The sequence below is a fragment of the Andrena cerasifolii genome, chromosome 7 (assembly GCF_050908995.1).
Source record: "Andrena cerasifolii isolate SP2316 chromosome 7, iyAndCera1_principal, whole genome shotgun sequence".
Lineage (NCBI taxonomy): Eukaryota > Metazoa > Arthropoda > Insecta > Hymenoptera > Andrenidae > Andrena > Andrena cerasifolii.
In genome coordinates, this window is record NC_135124.1 from 9,281,684 (window position 1) to 9,305,284 (window position 23,601).

The window sequence follows — 23,601 nt, forward strand, 5'->3', positions numbered from 1 at the left end:
AGGCTAACGGGAGAGACGATGTTCTCTTCTTGATCATTTTCATGGAAATGTTCGTTCTCGCCGCGTGTCCGACGCGCGATGGTCGCACGTGTCGTTACTTACGACTCAGTTTAGAGCAACAATGACAGTTTCTCGGTTTCTATACAGCAGGGCCAATGTAATCGCCCGGAACCTGCGGCTGGGCACGGCCCGACGTTGGAAATTCCTTAGTTATCGCTCGCGCCGAGAATGAAATTCATCACGCCTCCAGATATACCATCCGCGAAAGACATACCCCGCTTTCAGAATCGACCGCTTTATTTGGCCCGTCCTCGTAACTCCGTTGCCCCTCTTCGATGACACGACCGTAGCCACTCGTGTGAACATTCTCCCCTCGCCCTGCCGTCAAAATGCCGTCTAATAATTATTAATAGGCCTACTATAAAAGTCTATAATGCTCTCGCGATGTCGCGGTAACATCGTCGTCGTTCCATTTTATTTTATTTCTTCTTTTTTTTCGGTTGCTCGTAACGAAAGAACGTTATTTTCTGTTTAGTTTGCAGGAATGGTCCAAATATACATATCTATATAATATACTTTTTTGGTTTTAACGAGAGAAAAGAACTTTCTTCTTCCCAAAATATAATTCGGTTAGTGGCGTTTATTCGTTTATGTTGTTTTGGTAATGCGCGTCCGCGATGATTTCCTGCGAAAAGAAATAATCACTCGTTACACACTGGATAAGCTCGCAGACAGGAGGCGCAGTAGCTGAGAGACAGAGTATTCTTGCAAGACACTTACGTTCGTATTACACTCGATGGTCGCCGCCGCAACAGCCTTATCGCTTATGTCAATCTCTTCGATAGCCTTTAACAGAAGAAATATAAATAGTACATTTAACAGCAGCGGCAGGAGCTGTTGCCTGGCTACTAGGAGACGTATAAACTTAATAGGATGAGAATATATCAATCAGATGGCCCCTCGCACTCTATTCCTCTTTGGACATTCAGCTAATGCTAATGGCCTCGGAATCGTATTCGCTAACTAGCGTCAACGATCTATTGGCGATCATCACGTGTGTCAAACTATCCTAAGGCGTAGATTTACGGCGGAGGGCTCGACCAATACAAACGATACCTTAGCTACTGAGGCAACATCTTCGGTGATGACTGGCGCAGATGGTGGTGATGCGGGTACCTCGGTTGGGACGGCAGGAGGTGTTACTTTCTTGGTGTCATCTGAACTTTCTGTCGTGCTGTCGTGGGCCACGTTGTTTTCCACTGGGGCCTCGGGTTCCGGAGTGCTCTGCAAGACACATACACACGCCTGCTCGTTAGAGGATACAATTTGCGAATGAAAAGGTCCGCGGCAAGTCCAAATCCCAGCATGCTACGAGGACAAAAAGACGTGAAGGTCGATTCCGTCGAGCCACTTCAGACGAAGAACGAGAACAACCCTTGGTTTCCTTTCTTATAACGAGACGAGTTCATCCGGAATTGGCCAGACAGAATCGCTCCTCACGCTATCGGACAGCGCAAAGTATTGGAAACCCTCTTCTGGCGAGAAACCCCTCGGATATGAAAACTCTGCATGCGCAATACAAGATGCTTACGACACAACAGATGCAATTACGGAAAGAGCATGAGATAGGTAATCGATGTCTAATATTAAAGTTCTCTCTATATATATATGCCATTGTATTAGCTTCTAATACGTGTCAGCTATAATTATATTATATACGTGTAACAGAAAGATTAGTTTAAAGTTTACGTCTATCAATGAGATTCACGCTAGAGATTCGTTCTAAGTCGAGCGGCGGCTACACATGTTATATTAGTGACAGCGTTCCGACGAGAAATGAGTAAAGAGCTTCTCTACGAGAAACTGGTCTCTCGACTAGTGCACAGAAACGTTGCTTTTGCTCGTTCATCATCTATGTGTCGAGCTACGTATGCTCTACTATTTTTAGCGCCTCGATTCGAATAACAAGTCGTGTTAATATTGTCAAGAAAACCAAGAGGCAAACAACACAGGTGATGGCAGTAATGGTTGTTCTGGTAGTTGGTCGGTAGTGGTGGAAGCGTCGGAAGATGTCAGCAACAGAGTAGACATTGTTAATCACGTTCGGCAGAACGAAGGATGCATTCGACGAGACCCTTCGACGGTGGATCCACTTTGGAGGAAGGGCGGCCGGGAAACGAGTGATGATTTAGTGACCGAGGGAGGGAGGATGTTTTGCGGCAAGAATCGATCGATTCGCTTGGATTTATATTCCATCGTGCACGGAAACCGCCGAGGGCAACAATGTATGGTATTATGTATCTCGTTTTATTTTTTATTTTTTTTTTGGATGAAATTCGTGCAATAAACCCACAGATGATCGATGTCGGTCTCAAGTCTCATTCGATGTTACCACCCTTCGTCGAGAGAACGTCGGTTAAGCGGAGGTGTCGACTGTCGGATAGATTCGAGGGATTCGAGGGACTCGAGGCGAAGAGGCCGACGGAGGGTATAGTTTTCGGGCGACAGAGCACCCGGGACGAGAATGTAAACTCGGGAATGAAGGGGGAAAAACGGGAGAGCCGATATTTTCAGACTATATCACAGAGACGGTTTTGTGCGGATACCGTACGACGAGATACTTGGAACGAGGCGCCACCAAAACGGTATTTTGGCCGCCTGAATTCATGCCAGGAGGTTGTGTTACATGTTAGTCACCTGATGGGTCTCCTGGACAGTGGTTGACGACGTGGCCTTGTTCGACAACTGACACGAAACCGAGCTCTCTTCCTGGTTCACAGTCTTCGCCAGAGACTCGGCTAACCTCTCCTTTAATTCAATCTCGGACTCATTGTACGAATTGAGGCTTATCGACACCGATTCCATCTTGAACTCTCGATTACTCTGGTCGTCGTAAAACTGTGTTTGCGAGGAGTCTTTTGTGGATGTTGTCTGGCCGGACGTGATACTGACATTGGATTGGGGACTGGGGCTTCTGGGCGGTGTCAGAAGTGTCTCTGTCGGGTTTCTCAGGCTGGACGCGGACGCGCTCTGGTCAGGAACTGGAAGCTCGCTCTTCATCTCGGGTGCATTACTACTCGCGATTAACGGGCAAGAGAGCTCTTCCGGTGGTAAGGGGTATTCCATGGAATCTACGTGTTGGCTGGTGGTGTCTTGGACAGCTGCCGGGAGATCGCCCGCCGGGGTAGGAACGCGCTCCAGTCTCGGGCACATCGGCTCGGATTCGTTCGCGAGATTGGCGTCTTTCTCGACGACGGGGCGCATCGGACTGCCCAATGGTTGCGGCGACGACGCTTCTGTTGGAGGAACAGGACAGTCCAGGAGAGAGCATTCCGTTACCATTTGGATATCTTCATTCTGCGAAGGGGAGTCCTCGACTTCTGTCGTCTTTTCTACCTCTACAATGTGTGGTTCTATGTCTACAAGGGAAGGCACTGTGGTCGGATCGTCTTCAACTACTGCATTCTCGGAATCATGGTGTTCGTGAGGGCTAGGCACGGGTGACTCTGCCGGCGATGGCATCGCTTCCTCCGCTTCGACTATCGCTCGTACATCCTTTCTTTTCTCGTCGGATTCTTCGATAATGGTGTTAGCCTCGACTACGGGCTGAACAGAATCGACATCCTCTTCGTTCAGGGGGAATGTATCCTCTAGCTCTTCAAAGACCAAACTTTCCGCCGAGGGGGCAGCGATATCGGACTCTGTTTCCATTTCCAACTTGTCTTCGACGTCTGGTACGACCTCGACCGATTCCGTCTCCACTTTCGAAACCTCTGCATCCGCATCTGTGTCCACTACCTGCTCCACCGTCTCTTCGTCCTCTGGAATAACGACGGCTGGCTTGGCCTCCACCAGAATCTCCTCCGAGATGGGCACAAGCCCTTCCTCGGATTCCAGGAACGAGTCAGACACCAAAACCGGCGGATCAATAACGACTTGCTCCACTGCCGCTGTTCCTTCTTGCACGACCATATCCGCTTCGACGAGCTCCTCCGCCAATTCTTCCACGTGCTCCGCCAGATTCACAATTTCTGGCCTCTTCTCCCCCTCGCAAACGACGGGCTCCTCGGTCGCCACGCTTTCGGCTGCCATCTCTGGCTCTTGATCCCCGGCGAAAGGCGCGCTAGCGACGTCGCAGACTAAATCCGTTTGCACGGGTTCTTCAACGGCCACTGGCTTCTCCAATGTTCCTACCACGACAAGAGGTTCGCTCTTTTCCACGGCTTTGATTTCGCAAGCCTTCTCAGAGTCCACCGCTTCAGCCGGAGCCTCTGTGACAAGCTCCTCCTCGTTGCTCGCGGACAATGGCGAATCCTGCTGCTGTGCAGCGGGAGCATCATCGAGGCTCTTGGCGTCGCTCTGAGAGGAGACCGGCGGTGCCTGAAGCGCGGGGATCTGGCTGTCGTGGCCGGTGACCGGCTCTGAACTCGTTTCAACCGCGACCTCCGGATTACTCGCGTCAGTATCTACCACCGGCAGAGCCTCTGGTTTCGGGGGGGCAGGGGTCGATTCCGTTGGGGGTTCGTCTGTGGAAGAACTGGTCGATCTCTGGGGGTACACATCGAGAGATTCCGCGGGCGGCGTTGACGGGCCGTTACGCTCTGGGGAGGAGGAAGGCAGGGAGGAGGGAGCGGGTGCGATTATATCCTTGCCAGCAGCCTCGGCTGGCAGCTTGAGGGCCTCTGCGAGTGCCGTCGCGGTCGCCGCCGCCTGCTGAGCCTGCTGAGCCTGCTGCAAAGGTGACGGATCTATGGGGGTTGGCGGTGGACTGGACGGGGGCAGGGAAGGAATATCCTCACTGGTTTTCCTCTCAATGATAGACGGCGTAGCGACTGTCTGGACTTCTACCGGGTCCGGTACCGACTGATCACCGGCTCGACTGACCTCGACAACTTTTTTCTCGGCCTCGACTTTTTCCACCTCCTCTTTCTTTTCCTCGACAGGGACAGGAGTGGGGGCAGAGGGAGTGGGTTCCTCTTGCTGTTCGTCAGCGGGGCTACTAGTGACCGATGCTGCCGGGGCGTCTTCCTTCGTCTCGGTGGTGGCCGCTGCCGCTGACACAGCCGCTGCTGCCTCTGCCGCTGACACTGGGGCGGCTTCCTTCTCCTCGGATAGACTACTTACGGCTGACTTATCCTCCACCGGACTACCCGCCGTTGCTGATCCATTCTCCGCTTCCTCTCCGCCCTGCAACATTGGAAAATCGCACGCGTCAGTCATTTTCGCAGGCGTCGTACACTCATTAGCCGAAGGTCCGTTTCGGATACGGAGGTTGTGGGTCGGTGAAAGGTGAAACGCTCGCGACGGGTCGAGTTATAGGGCACGCAGGGACTGGGTGGTCACTTTTCAATAAGGCAGGCACGCGTTGTCGTCGCGAGGAGCGAACACACCGATTCGTTGGAGCAGGACATAATTTTTTGTTCGCCTCGCGAAACGGTGACCAACTTAACAGTTGTCGCCCGTTCTTTTTGAAGCCAGGGGTGCGCGCTCCGAGCGATTGAAATAGAAAGAAGGGTGAACAACCTAGCGACACGTAGACAAGAGGGGTCCGCAGGAGGGTGGATGGCCCCTGGGAGGGATACACGCGGCGGGGTACAAAAAGAGAGAACACCATGGGGTCCCGTGCTACCAACTTCACCCTTTCAGGGGTGGCCAATCGTGTCACTGTGTCAGCAAGTACTTTCGACCAGGTCCATAATAGATTTCACGATTGATAATACAGCTCCGCGTCTCTCGTGAATCGCACCGAAAGTAGAGGAGTGCGAGTGGACTTCCCTATTTTCCGAGAGCAGCGGCCGCTGTTTCAAGATTGAAGAAGGCCTTCGGTATTATTCCTTCGATCGACGAGTGTGGACGATTTCGCTCGATGACACTCGTCGCTCGGCGCAAACACGAGAAACACGAAACGGAGCGAAATCAATTGTTGAAACACAAGAGGGAAACAGAAACCGGACGTGCGGAACGCGGCAGCGTGCTTTATCGTCCCCAGACCTCGCGTATCGATCGGCTGGTTAAGTGAAACCCCTTCCTGCCGTTCCTCCCATGCATTTTCGTAAGGGGTAAGCCTCTCTCGCTTAAAGAATTACAGCCCCTGAAGGGTCGCGGGCACAAGGGCTTTCTAAACCGGAGTGTTTTTTCTCAGACGTTTTTGATCCCCGCGTTTCGTCACCGTCGCGTACACAATTTTTCAAAGCGGCGAAAGCCTCGACGCGAGGCGGAACACGCTGTGTGCACCCTCTAGAGTACGACGACTCGCGACCCACAGCCTTTTCGACATCGACCCCGTTCCAGACAACGGACTCGACAGAGCGCGGCCCACAGTGGTCCAATTCGCCAAAAAGCTGGTCAAAATGCAATTTTCAAAGTATAAAACAGTTACATACATTGCAATGTAACAAATACTGTTTGAAAAATTAAAATACAGTAAGCAGTTATTATTATATAAACCTTCAAAGTTGGCTTAATTTCTTGGTCCTTAATGTCTTGATATTTCTATCATTTTTAATGTATCGCACAAAGTTTCATTGAAGGAATTCATTTGTGAAATGTTTTACCATTAAAATATGTGTTATAAACATTAAATTTGCATAGCAGCAGTACAAAATATTTGTACATTTACCCGTGTATTTCCCTTCCCAATATATCGTACATCTTAGTCCTCCCTTAATAAAGAACGAGGGAAAAAGTAATGTTATACGCTTTATACGCAAAGAGAAGAAATTCTTCGTTTCAAGTACACTGCCTAGAAGGATATGCAACTGAAAAATTTTGCTACAATTTGCTACCCTATAAGATATTTACATTTAAAGTGCTTAAGAGGGTCTTCTACAGTTATAGACAATTTTTTGCATTCTCCGGAATTTTTTTATAACGAAACTATGAAACTTCTTCCATTGACTTTTTTTTACATGTATTTGTTCATTTTTCAACAATACTTAGAAATTTTTACAATGAGAAATAATCAAAATTGGTGGCAGTACAGAGCCTCGTACGCAAAAGGGTGTACCGAAAGGATATTCTCATTGCTCTCATAAAATCTCAAGATCTACTTAACCGATTTCATTCAAATTTGGTGTGTATCTTCGATACACATGTTGCTATAGCCCGTACTAGAATGAACTCAAGATTATTATTTTTTTCTACTTTTCTTTACTCTGTAAATGTTAACAAAAATTTCGAAAATTGGTATTTCAACTTCAAAATACCACTTTTTCAACGAAATAATACGTAAAAGACAATATTTACGCAAGCGGTATTACACCCTCCATTATGAATTTTATATTTCCGATGACACATTTGATATCAGCGACCACGAAAACTCTAAAGTACTAGGTGTCTGTTAAATTCGATATTTTTTTCAGGTACTCGACCACCATTTGTTTTCTTTTAGCAATTTTGACTTCAGATTCTAAATCAGCGACCACGGAAACCCTTGTATACCAACTTTGTACAAATCGGAAGATGCCTTCATATTTTGGCCAGCTTTTTGGCGAATTAGACCACTGTGCGGCGGTTCGCCGGGGTATTTCGACCCCCGCCGGTGAACAACCGACGAATCGACCGACCCGGGGCTCCGACGCTCACCCTCGCGCGAACTCGCGTTACAAATTTGTCTAAACCTCGGGCAAAGGAGCTAAAAGGGCAAACGCGAAATCTGGCCGCCGGCCAGAGTCGTTCTCCTCGGGCCATTGTCCGCCAGAATAAAGAACCATCGCGGTAATAAACTTCCGATTACCTTTTTCTCGGCTTCCTCTCACGGTGAAATGGATCAACCAAACTTTACGCGTCCGCGGACGTATCATTGGCCGTCGACCAGCTCTGGCTGCGTTACAAAGAAGTCGTCGCGGGGACGCGTTCCCCATCAAGGGACACGCGACGATGGCGGGTCGACGAGTGCGAACGGGGGAAAGAGAGAGCCTACGCACGATGGCTCTCGTTGGCTGGTCGTCAGGACGCCGCGTCGGCGTCGGTCTGAATATATTTAAACGGGAATCGCGGATTTCGAGGCGTTCGGTGGGCTTGACGCGCGGCCAAGTATCCGGTTGAATCCCGAGAAAAAGCATGACCCCTGATTTCATTTCATAGTCCCGCAAGTAAGATCGAAGTATCCGAGGCATCCCGAGCCGACGTCACGGGGACGAAAATATCGCGACATTTAATCGCAATGGGCGCGGATTAATAGCGGCCATTGTCGGCCCACGGCCGCACGCCAGAATCGCTCCAATATTCCTAGCAGAGGGCTGGCAGGCACACGGCTTTGCCCACGCTCCTGTACTGGCCCGACCTCACGGTGTGTGAAGCAAGCTGCTCCGTGTGTCAATGGAGCTGCATTAGCACCGATACTAGAATCAATTTCCTGCTCCCTCGAAAAGAATGGGGAAAAAAGTCGACTAGGGTGGCGCGTGCAGCAACTGTCGATGCAACCTGGGATGCTAACTGCGAGCTACATAAATTCACCAGGCGATAGCGATCAGAAACGCCAGTTTTCCAAGTGTGGACGGAAAGCCACGGGCGTAAAACACGGTTATTGCGCATCCGTTTATGCTGCACCAACTAATTGCTTCCTTCCCCGCTTCGGGCGGCCAACTTTTCGTTTTCACGCAGCCCGACCTGTATCCTATTTCGTCGCGAAACGGTAATAACGCTGGGGCAGAGATATATTATCAAGTGACCTAAGCAACGACGCTTTTAATGACTCAGGTGCTTAAAAATATGGGCGATGCACCGGTTTTTGAAGACTTATTATTATAGAATTATTCAGCGTGCTGGTTAAAGGCTCGCGCGATTTCCTTCCCCCTTTTTCCTTGGTTCTTTTTCTTATTGTTTACCGGCCTTCCTCAGAATCGAATTACGACAGCAGCATTTATTCGGTTCAGCGGAGCGTGACCGACGGTAATATCGGCCTGGACATGTAAACGAAGTCGACGAGAGGGAAGATGCATTTAATGTCTCTGTTCGAGACAAATCATGGTAATGCGGCCCGAGCGCGGCTAGGTGCATCGTGTATTTCCATTCGAGGAGTCCTCCAATTGCTTTCGCGATCATTTAATTCCGCCGCCCCTCCTCAACGAGGTAAAGGGACGCACCGTCCTGAAACTTCTAAACGCTGTAACAGGTTCAAGCCCATCCCACAAGAGATTAATGTAGCGTGCGAGTAATTAATGATCGTGAGATGTCCCAGGCTCGTTGATTTCCTCGTTAACCTGCACTCTTCACGGGGCTTGACTGGCGATTCGAAGGCTCGTTAATAATCAAGATATAAATCTGACGCGAAGAGGCCCGCGACGGGGCTGAAACGGCGTGTAAACGGCGCTGGCGCGTGTCGCGAGGTAGAAAAAGAATCGACTCTTTGGGAATTTATTGCAGTAAGTACATGCATATTTTTATGCAATGGCTTTTGTATTCAGATGAGAGACACTTTAACAGGTTATTGTATTATGTTTTTGGTAGAACAATATTTAGTTATTGCAAAATTTCAACTGATTTCCCGGAAGCTGTTTTTAGAAACACGTTTTGTGGTGACCAACATTATTCGGAACTGTGTTAGCTGAAATAAAAAAACACTGAAGATTTAGTTAGCATAATAGTTTATCTAGTCTTTAATCGTTCCGTTTTATAAAATATTAATCCGGGACAAAATGGCAGATGTTTAAAGTGAAATGATCGACTTTCGTAGAAAAAACATTCATCTTTCATCCATAAAATAAAAACTATGCATTGGAAAAATCAATGCTTCGATTAAGGACTAGATTTGAATGGCTAGAAGAAACCTACAAAGTTTCAGAAAGATTGGTGAAGCGGTTTTGGAGAAATCGTGATGTCACCGGTCTAAAAACAGCTTCCATGAAATCAGTTGTAATTTTGCAATAACTAAATATTTTTATACTAAAAAATAATATAATAACCCATTTTAGTGTCCCTCATCTGAATACAAAAACCATTGCACAAAAATATGCGTGTACTTTCTGAAATAAATTCCCAAAGAATTGATTCTTTTCCTACCTGCTGACGGTAGGTAACCCTTTAAACGCTGTAATCGAGTCCACCCGACCAGCGAGCGTTTTAACAGAATTTCCCAATGATCAGCGACCGCTCGCGGCAACGAATTCACCGGATCGGCTTTGATCATCGATCGGCGACAAATTCCCAATCGTGCCCGGCAGAAGCGAACGATTAAATTTCTCGTCTAGCGCGACTAATTCGGCCCAGGTATTAATTTCCATCGCTCCGGCGAACGGCTCTGCGTGGATTAACGCGTGATATCGCGTTCATTCTGCCCGGGCGCTGCTAAAATTCGATACGCGAAACCTTAAAACGCGTTCACCCACGTGGAACGCCCAGCCTCGAGAAGTCCACGCGGGATCCTTCGAACGAGATCGTTCCCCGCGTATCGAACGCGCTATTTTCGGTGGTCGTTCCCCTGCCTCCTCGCGAGCTATAGCCGGCTCCGAGAAAGCATTTCGCGAGCTTTCACCGTGGCAGGCTCTGGGCGTCCCCGCGGAGGACTATTTTTACGCGCGTGCGTCGCGACGCCCAGTGTCGATTTACCTTTGTTCCCTCTGCGCCGCTTCAAATACACCAAACAAACGGCCGGTTACATAAAAAAAAAAAACCTGGCGCCGATCGTAGGCATAAATGAAACGTTAAGTGTTATCCGGGGCGAGGCGAGCGAGTCCTCCCCCGCGCCTCGGTGCCGCTCGTTCTGATAACCGGAGGAACAATGCGAAATTAACGACGGCCAGCGAACGGATACGACAGCCATTAATTCCTCCGCGAGTGTGGCCACCTGGGAACGGTTAATCTGCGCCGGAAACGTGCTCGCTCCGTTTCGGTATCGCGCAGCCGGAAATAGGGCCGAGATGAAGGGAAACGCGCTGGGCTAGGGAGGCCACCCCCCGGGCGATCGGTGTCGTCATTTTTCCAGCGTGGTTCGTGGGGGAAAATCGAGGCTCGTGGATCGTTATAGACGAGGATCTGCGTCGTACCGCGGCGGACTTTTCGTCCTCGGCTTCCGGTGGCAGCGCAGCGACGCCCAAAAGCGGCACGTAAGAGAAAACTCGACGAGCTCCACGGGCGAACGCACCAGCTAGTCTGCACACACCGTTGCTCACACTTCGCCCTGCCTTCATCGTGGACTCCATCCTCGCATAGGTCTGATCACCTTTCCTCAATCGTCCTTGAAAAATATGCCACAGTTCCTATACCTCCTGCGATACCAGCCGCTCGCGATCCGGACGACCGGGATATTTCGTGTCGAAACTTTTGGAACAGTCGCGTTCTCGGGCAAGTATGATGCAGCGGCAGTTATTTTAGCCACGCCAGACATCGTTCGTGGCGATTCAGGTCTGTACAGGGCGTTTCAAAGCACAAGTTACTAGCCGAGAGAAAGCGAAACGACGTCTTGGGTATAAAGATTTTTCGTTTCGAAGAAGGTCCACGGAATGATTCTACAATTCTGTAAGTTATCGCTGCTGCTCTCTAGGCTTGCATCGCGCCTGACGTGGAACGCCCTGTATAGAGAGAACTGGAGAGCGCGCATTCGGAGCCTGGCTACTTTGCCATTATCTATTAATAGAAGCGAGTCGCTGGCTGCAAGACTGATACCACGGGAAAAACAAGAATGATTCATCTCTGAACTGCGAGCAAAATGGAGTCGTCTACGTTTTCATTGTCCACGATGTAGAATAACTTTCCACCGAGATCGATTGCCAAAGCACCGAGTTCGTCTACTCCAGGAGATAATACGACTGCAACTGTAAACTGCACTCTATCGGGCGCTCCCGTCTAGGGACTCGAAGGAATTCACTTGATCGGTAAGCTTCCAGGGCGAAAAATATGCGATCACGATTATCCCAGTCGTCCCGGAGGGACAGTCGACGTTGGGATCTACCTTTGCCCCGCACACGCACGCACGCACGCACGCTCTCACTGGCAAATATAGACAGACAGACGGGGAGCAGGATCCGCACGAACTCTGTTCGCCGTTGGCGAACTACTCGAGCCAGACGGCGAGTTCACGGTGGTTTATATAGAGTCCAAGAGAGGATCGTCCCACGTCTCTCGGCGTGAGAAGAGAGGAGAGCCGTTACCGATACACACGTGGACACCCGGGGAGAGAAGAGGGAAATATCTAGCCGAGTTAAGGGAAACTCCGCGCTCGTGCTCCCTCCGCGCGAGCACAGCGCGAGGATCGCGAAGCATCCGCGGAAAAAGGCGCCGGGCGAGGGAAATTTTTTCCACCACCCCGAACCCGGAGCGACGGAATTCTTCAGCGACCCGTGGGCTCGCGACAGGCCAGAGATTTACGAGCCAAGGAGGACTTCGCGTCGCGTGAAATATACCTCGCGAAAATTTCTCCGAAAGGGACAGGCAGGAAAGTTGACCCGCGCGTTTCGCGCCAGAGAGAGAGGAGGCGCGAGTGCCCTCGGCGGGGAGCAAGGAGGAGTGCAAACGGAAGAGTTACAATGAAGCAAACGGGGGGGCAGAGGGAAACCCGTCATGCACCACCTACGCGGCCGCGGTGAAACCAGGAAGAGAAAGACGCGAGAACCGCGCACCGGGGGCGAACAAAGCCAGAGAGAGAGAGGGAGAGAGAAATCAGAGGATCACAGGGACAGGAAGGCCAGCCGTGCCCTCTGATTTTCGCGAACTGGAAAAGAAAAAGCACTGCTGCGAAAGGGCGACGAAACCGACGCGGACAGATATATCCCGCTGATCGAGAAATCGGAACGCGTCTGCGAGCGAGGAAAAAATCCATGCCGCAAAACCACCGCCCGTTTCTATTCTTAGACGATCGAAAGAGAAAGGAGCCGGGACAAGGGAGGGAATCGGGGACGGAAAAGTGTATTAACAAAACGGAGAAGGGACCCAGGGGTTACGCCGGGCGGCTCCAACGGCGCGGAGGCATTTTTGAGTCGGTTCCAAACTTGGGCTGTTGCATGCTTGACCTTTAGACCGCGTTAGTCACGAAGTGAGTCGATTCGAAATTCAAGCTGACACGACGGCGACGGTCGGTTGGGCATGGTTCATCCAGTGGCGACGTACGAAGAATCTTTGTTCAAGAACGTGGCGATAGTGATGCAAGCATGAACGAGATGACCTATCGCCGTGTCACTGGCGAGGTCAGGGTCTACCTGATACAGTGAACTTTTAGATAGTGATTGCTCGAATTGTAACGGGTCTCGGTGGCGTCGTCGCAAGCAAGTCGGTAGAAAAAATTCCGCGCAGAAAGGAAATTTACTTCGCGCCCGACGGTCCGGGTTTTCTGGCTGATCGCTGGTGGCAGCATCGACCGTGAATTATTCTTGGCCCAGGCGACGAGGCGGGCAGATTACCAACGGAGAGGATCTGGCGCAGCAACCGGATGTGCGTACAGATGGAGACGTTCTCCCGCGAACGGTGAAAAGGGAGGCCTCGTTACGGCCGAGGTATTAATTGGCGTTAACGATGGAAAATACGCGCGCTAACTAACCAGACACATGGACAGCCCTTCCCTCTAGGAAGCAGCTGAAAAGCCACCTCTCTCCCTCGTCGCGCCACGCACTATTCCGTCGAGGCGAACGAACGCCACGACACGATTGCTAATTTTTGCAACAGCGCGCGTTAATCTGGCGTGGAACAAGTGTTTCGACAGACGCGACAAATGCGTCGGTGCAGCCACCGTTATCGGTGCGTAAATCACTATTCTCCTCCGTTCCGATCGATTTCTCTAAGCCTCCTTCACCCTCGCCACGGAAAAATCGCAGATTACAAACTCTGTATGCACCTGATCGTTATTAAAAGACGATCCAAGGAGACAGTAGAGGTTTACTTTTAACGTTCGACGAAGAGACTCGCGCGACTCGTAAAGAGGGATGCTCGCGAGGGTCGTAATGGTGGCTGGGCAAGTGATGTCGTGAGTATTCGCCAGTCCCAGAGATGAGTCTGCGAGGGGGCCGGTAGACGACTGGCAGATCGTAAAATCTATTATTTTTAAAGCAATCCGCCAGCCCCGGAGGGAAGCCCCGTTGTTTCGTGCAACAGGAACGACACGAAACGACGCCGACGAAGGCGGCGACGGCGTCAACGACACGCTCCGAGGAGCACGCACGCACTCTCCTCTATATTCACCCTCTCGTCCGCTCTCTTCACCCTTTGAAGAGGGTCGCGAAACGCAACACAAGGAGGGCGGCGCGCGCGGAGAGAGTGGGGGACAGGGAGAGAGAGAGAGAGAGAATGAGAAAGGTGGGTATCGATTTTATCATTCGTGTACGCGGATTCAACCGCACGAAAGCTAGAAGAGAACGATCCGCCGAAGGGGAGCGGTCAACGATAATCATCGCCCGCCGACCGTCCACTCGCAATTTTTCCCCCCATTTGCATTCTCCACGCAGCTCTGCGAATGATACCGCGTTCCTAACGAAACCCGTCAAGATCCCGGGACGCATAAGAGATTCCGATTCCCGAGACGAGCGCCTGGTTTGGGGGATGATCGCTCGATCGATTGAAGGTATGATGGAGGGTTGAATCTTCGAAAGCTGCCTGACGATCGATACGACGATGAAGCGCAAGGAATATCTCAGCCCTCAGCCACGAGCTGCTTCCCGGAAATATCGTGGGCCCTGCATAATTGAGAAACGCTGCCACGCGACGGACCTCTCGATGATGCCGTGACTACGGCAAACTAGGGTAAGCAGGCCAGTAGATGGACGGTTTAGCGGATTCCGATGTTTACATCGAGGTGTTTCTTAGAAATAGCTGTTGTATTAGAAAAAAAATCAAAAACTTTGCATGTAAAAATGTATAAATTTAAAGAAAAAAATTACTGCAAGTAAAAAAGTTATTATTAAAATTCTACTCATAGCCCGTATCACCAGTAGATGGACTATAGGGCTAGTAGATGGACAGTTTAGAACCAATAGATGGACGGGTGTCTGAATAGACGTAAAAAAGGCTTATTAGCTATAGTAGTGACCTAGGTTAAAGCATTTTTTTTTGCAAAAATATAGTTGATTTCATCAAAATTAAAAACGTATGCAGTCTGCATTGTCCGAAAACTGTGCAACAGGTTATGGCCCCAGAGTGCAAATAAAGTGATATAATAGTTATATCTATCCTCAAGTGATCAGACGTCCTGAATCGTGTAGAACTGTCCCGATTTGACATGCAATCTCTATCTATGTACATCATTATGTGCATATTGATATAAGGTATATATTTTTTGTTGCTTGCCATTTAAATCGAAAGAAAAATAAGATACCTACATACAAGTAAATGTGTAAACTTTTTGTTTATTAAAAAAAAGCGGCTTCTAAAGGTTCAATTCTATTCTGTCCATCTACTGGAATTAGGTTAGAAAATCCATACCAGTACATGGACAGTCATTTTTATAAGTTCTATCGTTTTATTTTTCTTTGTTTACGCGTTTATTTCTAAATTGTTAATATTTCAACACAATCATCTATTACCTACCTCTTTACAATACGTCCACACACGTTTTTTATTAACTTGAAGGCACGAATACGCTGAGCAATGGCTACTAAGAATCGAGAGACTAGCGCATACTGGTATAAGACCGTACAGATAAATATTTTTTCCCACACAAAAAAAAATTTCAATAAATATATTAATGTTTTATAAAACAACAAACGTTTTTTCTACAAAATAAAAAACAATAATATAGGTTAAAACTCTAATTCTTTCAATATTAACAATTAAACAACGATTCGTTCATCTACTGGCCTGCTTACCCTACTCGACCCCCAATAAAAATTGAAAAATCCACTCGTGGCCCGACCGAGGGCGTTGCCTGGCTGACTCGGTGCTCTGAAAGAAGGCTACGTGCCTCTTAACCCTATTTTGCCCGGGAACGAGCTGATGCACCGTCGAGAATTCGATCTGCGAAAGCGATCATCTTCCGAGCGAGCGCGCTCTCAACGAGCAGCCACGGAATCGCTGCCGGTTCCACCGAACGGGATTTCGAATAAGCAGAGCTAAGTGAAAACGTGTTTACCACCCCCGCCTTCATAAACCGTCGATTCCGCGAGCAGGTAAGAATTCCATTCCCCCCCAGCGAAGGATCCGCGGATTCGCGGAAATCCCCGTCCCCTGGCCCCCTTCCTTCCTTCCCGCCCGTCATCGTTCCGGGATGCGAACACGTTTGGAATATTTCACGTATCGGCGGCAGGATTTCCTGTTACAAATTGCGCTCGACGTCGCGCGTTGCCCGGATACGTTCGTACGCCCTGGCGAATCCAGGAGAGTCGAAACGAGAACGTCGATACTAAAAAAAAGAAGAGCAGAAGAACTGTAGGGACGATCGTAGAAAATGAGAGAGCCCTTTCCTACCCTCGCCACAGCGTCCCGTTGATTTAGCGACGCAGGCGATCCAGACGAGGGAAATTTCTACGTGTCGCCGAGCGGAAAATGTTTCACGGGGCTGCTGCTGCTCTTCTATTTTCTGGACCCGCAATTTCGCGCGATTTCAGCGATAAATTGAAAGGAATGGGGATGATTCTAATTAGAAACGGGGAGCACCATAGACCGGGCGCAATCTGCATTCGGCTTGCGCGAGCCGTGGCTGTTTCAGCCGACAGATGATTCCTCGAAGAGGTCGGGGGAGACGGGTACCACCCATTCACGGGCGAGGAGCGAGAGGAGAAAAGGGCCGGCTGCGATGGAAATAAAAAGGGAAGATAATGGACGGAAAAGCTCGTTATCGAGTGTCTTCTGGTTGGAAAGCGTGCTGTCGAGTCGTGCGGTTTCGAGGCTCGGCAGTCGGCCACCGCAGACGGGAAATTCCACCTGGGAAATCACGCGATCCCTTTTGCCGCGTCCAATCTTAATTAAGAAGCGGCCTTTTTAACGAAACAAAACGCGGCCGCGCCTGCCTGCCCCCGCCCGGCCTGTCTCTTCGCTGCCGTGACCAGCGACAATACACGTCCGACAAACAACGCTGAATTATTTACGCGACGCCCGAAATCGTCACGCGTTAAAATCCTCGCCAATTAATTCCAACGCCCCCGCCCCGTTAATGTGTCTCGCGCGAAATTTCCAGCCAGTCCCTTTTTATCACCGCGCGGCACGAGTCGAGAAACCGATGCCTGCACCCTTTTCTACCTGACGTTCGCACGACTTCTGCTTTCCTGGATCAACTACGAGCTCTACCGTATCAATAAAACAGGCCTGCTTCGCCCGAGCTCCCTTTTATCGCTTCGAAATCCTCGCGAAGCCTGCGAAGAGGCCAGCCACCATCCTCCCCTGATTCGCTTGCGATATCCAAGGTGACTTGGAAAAATTCTAGGAAACTCCGACGAGCAACGGCCGCTGCGAAATTGCGATCTCCCATGGTCGACGAGAGTCTTGTCGCAGCAACGGGGGTGGAGACGAGCTTCCGTTTCTCCGTGGTAGAAAATGGATGAATTTTACACCGCGGGGCGCCGGCAAAAGTGGATTGTGCGTGTAATTCGATGCGGCCCGAGGGCGGGCAGGTAGTCGCGCGTAATTTCCACGAGGAAATTTCGATCGGAGCCGAGGAACTGTTGGGCGGAGGGGAGTTTCTTGTTCGTGCCCGAGAGTGGCGCGAGTCTTTCGCCCCGTGGCAGGCCTGGTGAATGCGAAAAGCCCTGGTAGCCCCGTCGGTCGGCATGGCAACAGCTCCGAGCGTCCCGGCGTCGGGACGCTCGATACTAGACGACGACGACGGCGACGACGCCCAAATCCAAAGGGGCGGAGAGGAGCACGAAACTCCGCCAGCCCTTCTGATCGCGATTTAGTCGCGATCGATCCACGGATTTCCCTGCGGAAAAACGCCGACCTGTCTCTGTCGACGTTCTTCGTCGGCGACGTGGAAGGTTCTTCGCACGAATATCCACGCAGCGCAGCACCCCGTGCACCGAGGACTTTGGACATTGCCAAGGATCGCGGGATCGGCAACAAGTCGCAGCACACGTTATCGAATTGACATTGTTGGTCGCTTGAAAAAGAGCCAACGGAGATAATGCGACCGAGCTCGGGCTGACAATTCGCTGGCCAGCGTATTTACGCTCATTTTTATCGCCGTCTCGGTTCGCATTTTAATGCGGACGCCAAGTGTGTCACGTCTGATACAGCGGTTTATAAATAAAGAAGGGGCAAGCGAGCGGCGAAAGGACGTGCATATATTCGTCATTCGGTATTTTTAATACAATAGCAATCGCGATGACGTCAAGTGATAACGAGGTTTGAGATCTGCGCGACGGGGAGGTCTTTCAACCGGCACAGTTTTCCGGCGCGTTGGCCGAATAAAACGGCCGCACTGGAGGCGCAGCGGCGGGCGTAGTAATCGCGGGACAACCGCGCGCCACATTTACCAAATTAATTTTCCAACGGCGCACGGGGGCGTGGTGCTTTATTTCCTCGTTCCGTGCCCCGTCGCGGCGCGTTACCGAGTGAATTGAAACGGACAAGATAGGGTGGGGACAGGGAGGGTGTTCTCATAAAAATATGAGTTTTCCGGCTGGCGCGGGGCGAGCGCGCTAGGCTCCCCGTTTCTTCTCAGCATCTCGCCGAGGGGAGGTGCTTGATTACCTACTCGCAGAGCCAGCTTCGTCCAGCCACCTGCCCCCTTCGATCGTTCCTTTCGCGTTACGGCTTTTCAGCGAGAAGGAGCCCCGCTCCGCGACCGGGGAGAGATTAATTCTGGACGAGAAGAGGGAGCACGAAAAATCCTTCCCTCTGTTATTGCTTCTCCCGAGATTGCGTAATACGGCGGCCTGCTCGTTAACGCGCCGACCGATCGACCAATGGAAAGCGCTTTTCAGCGCCTCGGGGCACCGAGGAGATTGAGACGGAGTCGCGGGCGAAGCTTCTTCGCCGCCGATCGTCTGTCTCGTTATCGACCGTGGGACACGGGGAAGAAAACTGCGTAAGCGCGGTATTTGCGCAACAGACTTGGCCCTGGAGATTACGGGACGCAGCGCGATACTATATTGGGCTCGACTCACCCCCACTCTGGTCGATTAAGCGTCTCCAAGTGACGCAATATCCCGAAACTGTTGCTATCGGACGCGACGACTCTGCTTAACTGCAAAGACCGGGCGCATCGAGAATACAGTCGATTAATCCGCGGTGGGAGAGTCCGCGTGCTGACAGCGGCGGGGTGAAGAAAAACGGGACGTGAACTGTTTCGTCGACAGCAGCGGAGAGAGGCTCTTCAGGTAATCCGTTTAATCCAAACAGCCTCCCGATGGCTTCTAGGCACCAGCGAGGGGTCGAGCGTTCAACAGTTCTGGCTGCTCGCCAGCCGTTCGCCTCGAGGTTGATTAGTTTGTAATTGCGTATTGTTTTCTCCGCCAGCGAAATAAGACGTCAGAGGGAAACGTACGGGAACGAAAAGCCCTCTGGTGCGCCGACAGCACGCTGCTCGAGCACACCCACTCGCACACCATCCCGGGATCCAATTTATGCGTCAAATAGACCGCCGGAATCGAAGGAAATAGTCGGACGTCTAGGTTGACGCAAGGAGACGGCGAGCGAGACAAAGGGCCGAGGGAAAAGGGCGCTTCCTTTTCCTTATGGGAGCACAAATGGAAACGGCGTCCCCCTCTTTCTCGGGCGAGATTGCACAAGTGACATTTGGATAAGGGAATTCGGCCGCGTATAATCGAGCGATCTTTTCCCGAATCGCGGATGGGAAAGTCAAAGGATGATCGAACGGGTGAAACGTGGCCCTCCGAGCCGGGTCGTGGACTCCTTTTGTGCTTGGTTACAATGAAACGTATACCTAACTCGTCCCTTTCTATTTGTCCCTCTCGTCGGCTCGTAGAGGTTCTTTTTAACTGAATTTAAATCGAAGACGACAGGCAGCTCCGTGGAGAGGCTGAAAGGCGACTGTCAAGAGGGGCCCGGGCGGCTCGTTAACTTTCCATCTTTTACGACTCGTTACTAGCCCCTTGAGAGATTCATCAGCGACACGTGCACGCGCACCCACGAATCTATCGATTGTTCTCGCGGCTGCTCTCCCGCGCCGGAGACGCCCAAGGCGCTTGTTCCCGTTCTCAAGGCTTCCGTTTTCGACGAAGAGGAAAGTCCGCTTCGCTCGCGTAATCCGCCGTAAGAAGATTAAGCAGTTCCGTTAGAGAACAGTGAACAGCGACTTTCCTTTTCGGTTCTCTCAGCGAGGGGGAGCGTCGACGAGGGAGGTCTTTGCACTCGGTGCTCGATCGCGGTTCGATGGAAAAATCCCCGAACCGGCAGCCAGTATTGATTCGAATCGACGCCGAGTATTTATACGACCGGTCATCGAACCTCGAAAGGTAACCTCGTGGAGCACGGAGCACGCGCGCCACGGCTCCTCTTCGCCGCGCGAGTTGTCGCAACTTTCGTGCTTTTTATTCGCGTTCCACCTGTCGCATTGTCCGCGAGCTGGCGAGGAGGGACGCGTGGCACGAGGCGAAATGCGATTGGCACTAGGAACGAACGTGTCCTCGTCTCTAACTCGTCCCCCCTGCTTGTCGCCCGACCAGCGCGAACGGAATAGCTGGCCACGCGAGGGGTGGTTTCCGCGACGGATGAAGTCCGCGATCAAAGTCTGCGGCGGATCAAAACTGCAAATACCCAGCAAGATAGGACGAAAGTTCACAGAGAAATCACGTTGGATAAATCGGTCACAGATAGAACTGCGCGTTAATGGATGAAAACAGTTGGTTTATCCGCGGATTTCATCGAAACTGTGTACTTTCGTTTTGCTGAAAGTTTTCTCAGTTGTCATGCAGACTCGATCGGAGTTGCACGAAAGGAAATATGTTTGAACGTAGGGTGGATGCACCACTTGTGGCCACTTTAAGATATTGTACCAGTTTTGGCTACTTCTTGAAAAATATAATGTTTTTCCGTGTAAGCAATAAATGTAGCCTTATATTTCTGGTGGTATACTAAACAAAATATTTATTATGTGAAATTCTCCACATAATAATTATTATATAAATAATGCTCCTGTAAATCGTAAAAAATGGGTAAAAAAGTATTTAATTGAAAAGGACCGTCTGACAAGGGAAGATCCCGAACCCGAAAATTCAAAAAATTCTGAAACTTTGTGAATATATATGGGATTTCCTCCTGATTACAACGCGATTTTTGTTTGCTGCCTAAATTCACTCCAACGGGGTGAGATTAACCCCTGAAAATTCGGCTATTTTCCGATTTTGTGTTATAACTCGCGAACTGTAAGCGATAGAGAAAAAGTTTCAAGACAAAAGTTACTTCTTTTAATTAGATCTATCATTTGTGAAAAAAAATATTTTACAGTTCACGAGTTACAACGCAAAATCGGAAAATAACCGGATTTTCAGGGGTCAATTGCACCCCCTTAGAGTGAATTTGGATAGCAAACAAAAATTGCGTTGTAATCAGCAGGAAATCCCCTACTTATACACAAGGTTTCAGAATATTTTAAATTTCCAGGTTCGGGATCTTCCCTTGCGAGTCACATTCAATTACTGCAAGAATTAAGGGATAATGAACCCGATGATTTAAAAAATTATTTGAGAATAGACACGAAAACGTATGATGAACTATTAACTTTAATAAAAAATAATCTGACAAAGCAAAACCCAATAACGAGGGAACCAATTTCGCCAGAGCAACGTTTAAATATAATATTATAATAGTAAGTTCTTTCATTTTTTTTTCAATTTCGACCTGTCGGTTTTTATCCGCAGACAAAAACTGCACGTTAATATTGAACAGCTGTTTTGTCACGCGGTTGTAGTTTGTCACGAGAACCGTGACGGTATAAATCGATCATAGACATGCACCGCTAACATGCAGTTAAGTCCGCAGACTTGAAACGCGACGGCTGAAGACCGCGGGGAAACCTCCCCAGCTAATAGCAAGGGAACGAGCGAACCGAAGAAGATTGGACAAGACAGATCGGGCAGCGGAAATAAAAAAAAAAAGAATGGGGGAAAAAGGGAGGACAGAGCTTTCATCGCGACGAATGAAAGTGGCTTTCCGAGGGACGCGAGGCAACCGAAGGAGACAGATATTCGATTTTCGCCGGGCTGGGGAGACACCTGCCGAATTCCTGCGCCACCGTGAACGCACGCTGAAACGTGAAATCCCGCCGTCCCCTTTCTCTTTCTTCCGGCGAATTCATCGCGGTCTCATTAACCGGCCGCTGCGTCGGCTTAATTGGCGATTTGCTTGCGCCAACCGCGCGATTAGAGGACCTGCCTGTCGGGGATTCGAGGGCTTGCGAAACGCTCGACGTCGAGAGGATTTGTTTTTCCCCTACCTCCGTCCAGGCATCCCTTCGAAGTTGCCTTCGCTGGCTGAGAGGAATCGAGCGGAGCACACGCCGAGCGGAATCAAGTTCCTTGGGAATCTTTTTGCGCAGACTTTTACTCGCGCAATTACCCTCGCCAGGGCAATATAAAGAGTTGGCGGGTTTCTCGCTTCTCTACCTCAGCCGTTCGGATCAACAGCGAACAAAGTTCTACCCGGCCGCTTGGGAGCCCGCAGGTACAGCGTTAGGTAATTGGGGGAAAATGTCGGCTGCGCGGGGGGGGGGGGGGGGAATGGCGACGACGCAATCGCGAGCTCCCCGAACGGTCGTGGGATGAATTTCATCAGGGCCATTAGGAATGAAATCGAAGCCAGTAGAAACTACCGAGACGCCTTCCGCGGCGAAGCAAACCGGTTTTTAACCGTCCACCCGATCTTTTGCCACTGTTGCACGCCAGGCCACGTATTCTCCTCGTCCTCGGTGCATGCATGTACCGTTGCATGTGCAACTGCGGCTGCGACATATTTTAAGAGGAGCAGCCGAGAGGAGGCCGCCGTATCTCGTCACTTGTCACATAAATTTGTACCATCCGGACGCGTTACGGTCGGCCTCCTTGCCTCCAACAAATCGCTCCGTTTCTTGCCCGAGCGCCACAGGGCCGGCTCCGAACAATTCGTCCGAAACACTCGCACGGCCACGGATATCGGTGGTATATATTTCCCGGTTATTCTTTCGCGTGGACTCGTCGACTTACCGATTACGCGGAGCCCGTGGAAAAGAAAGGAAACGCGCCCAGGTTCGTGACCATGAAACAGTTAGAACAAAGGAGCTAGTGAAAGTCTTTCTCACCCCTTGCCGTCGTACGCGCCGCTCGCCAAACTCTCTCGTAGTCTGCCCTTAACCCTCGTGCACAGGTGTTTTCTTTTTTCCTCGGGGTTGAGTCACGCGAGGCGAACCCGCAACCTTCTGCCTTCGATGCTGCCGTTACACCTCCACCCATCCACCCCCGTCAGCCTCGTCCAACCACCCTCCTCCTCGCCTACTATACGTCGCGCTAATTAATACCGCTGCACACTACCGCGCAGTGCTCCTACGTCCTCCAGCTACACCCCGTATCGCCTTTCTAACTCCTTACAATAAAAGTCAGCCAGCCGCGGGATATACGAAGAACTCCGGCTCCCCGCACTGGACGACGAGCGAGTTTCCAGCGTCGAGGGGACAAAGAACGAGGCACACGCCCGCGCGAACCACACCCCTTCCACGCAGCCTCTCTCGCAGCGCTTTGCGCGAGGGTGGCTGCTTGGAAACAATGTGTCATTCGCGTAGGTGCGAGAAGCCAGGGACACGAGACGGAAAGA

At 50.6% G+C, this 23,601-nt stretch overlaps 1 protein-coding gene across 2 annotated transcripts in view; it reads right to left on the bottom strand.

Moving 5' to 3' along the window:
* Nucleotides 1-486: 486 nt before the first annotated feature.
* Nucleotides 487-23,601, bottom strand: part of LOC143371723 (uncharacterized) — a 75,881-nt gene continuing 52,766 nt past the window's right edge. For both annotated transcript variants that reach the window (XM_076817216.1, XM_076817217.1), the window contains exons 5-8: nucleotides 2,698-5,187; nucleotides 1,117-1,284; nucleotides 781-846; nucleotides 487-685 (exon numbers count right to left, since the gene is read on the bottom strand). In XM_076817216.1, coding sequence (XP_076673331.1) covers nucleotides 641-685; nucleotides 781-846; nucleotides 1,117-1,284; nucleotides 2,698-5,187 — 2,769 coding nt within the window. In that variant the 3' untranslated portion in view covers nucleotides 487-640. The remainder of the gene's footprint in view (nucleotides 686-780; nucleotides 847-1,116; nucleotides 1,285-2,697; nucleotides 5,188-23,601) is intronic.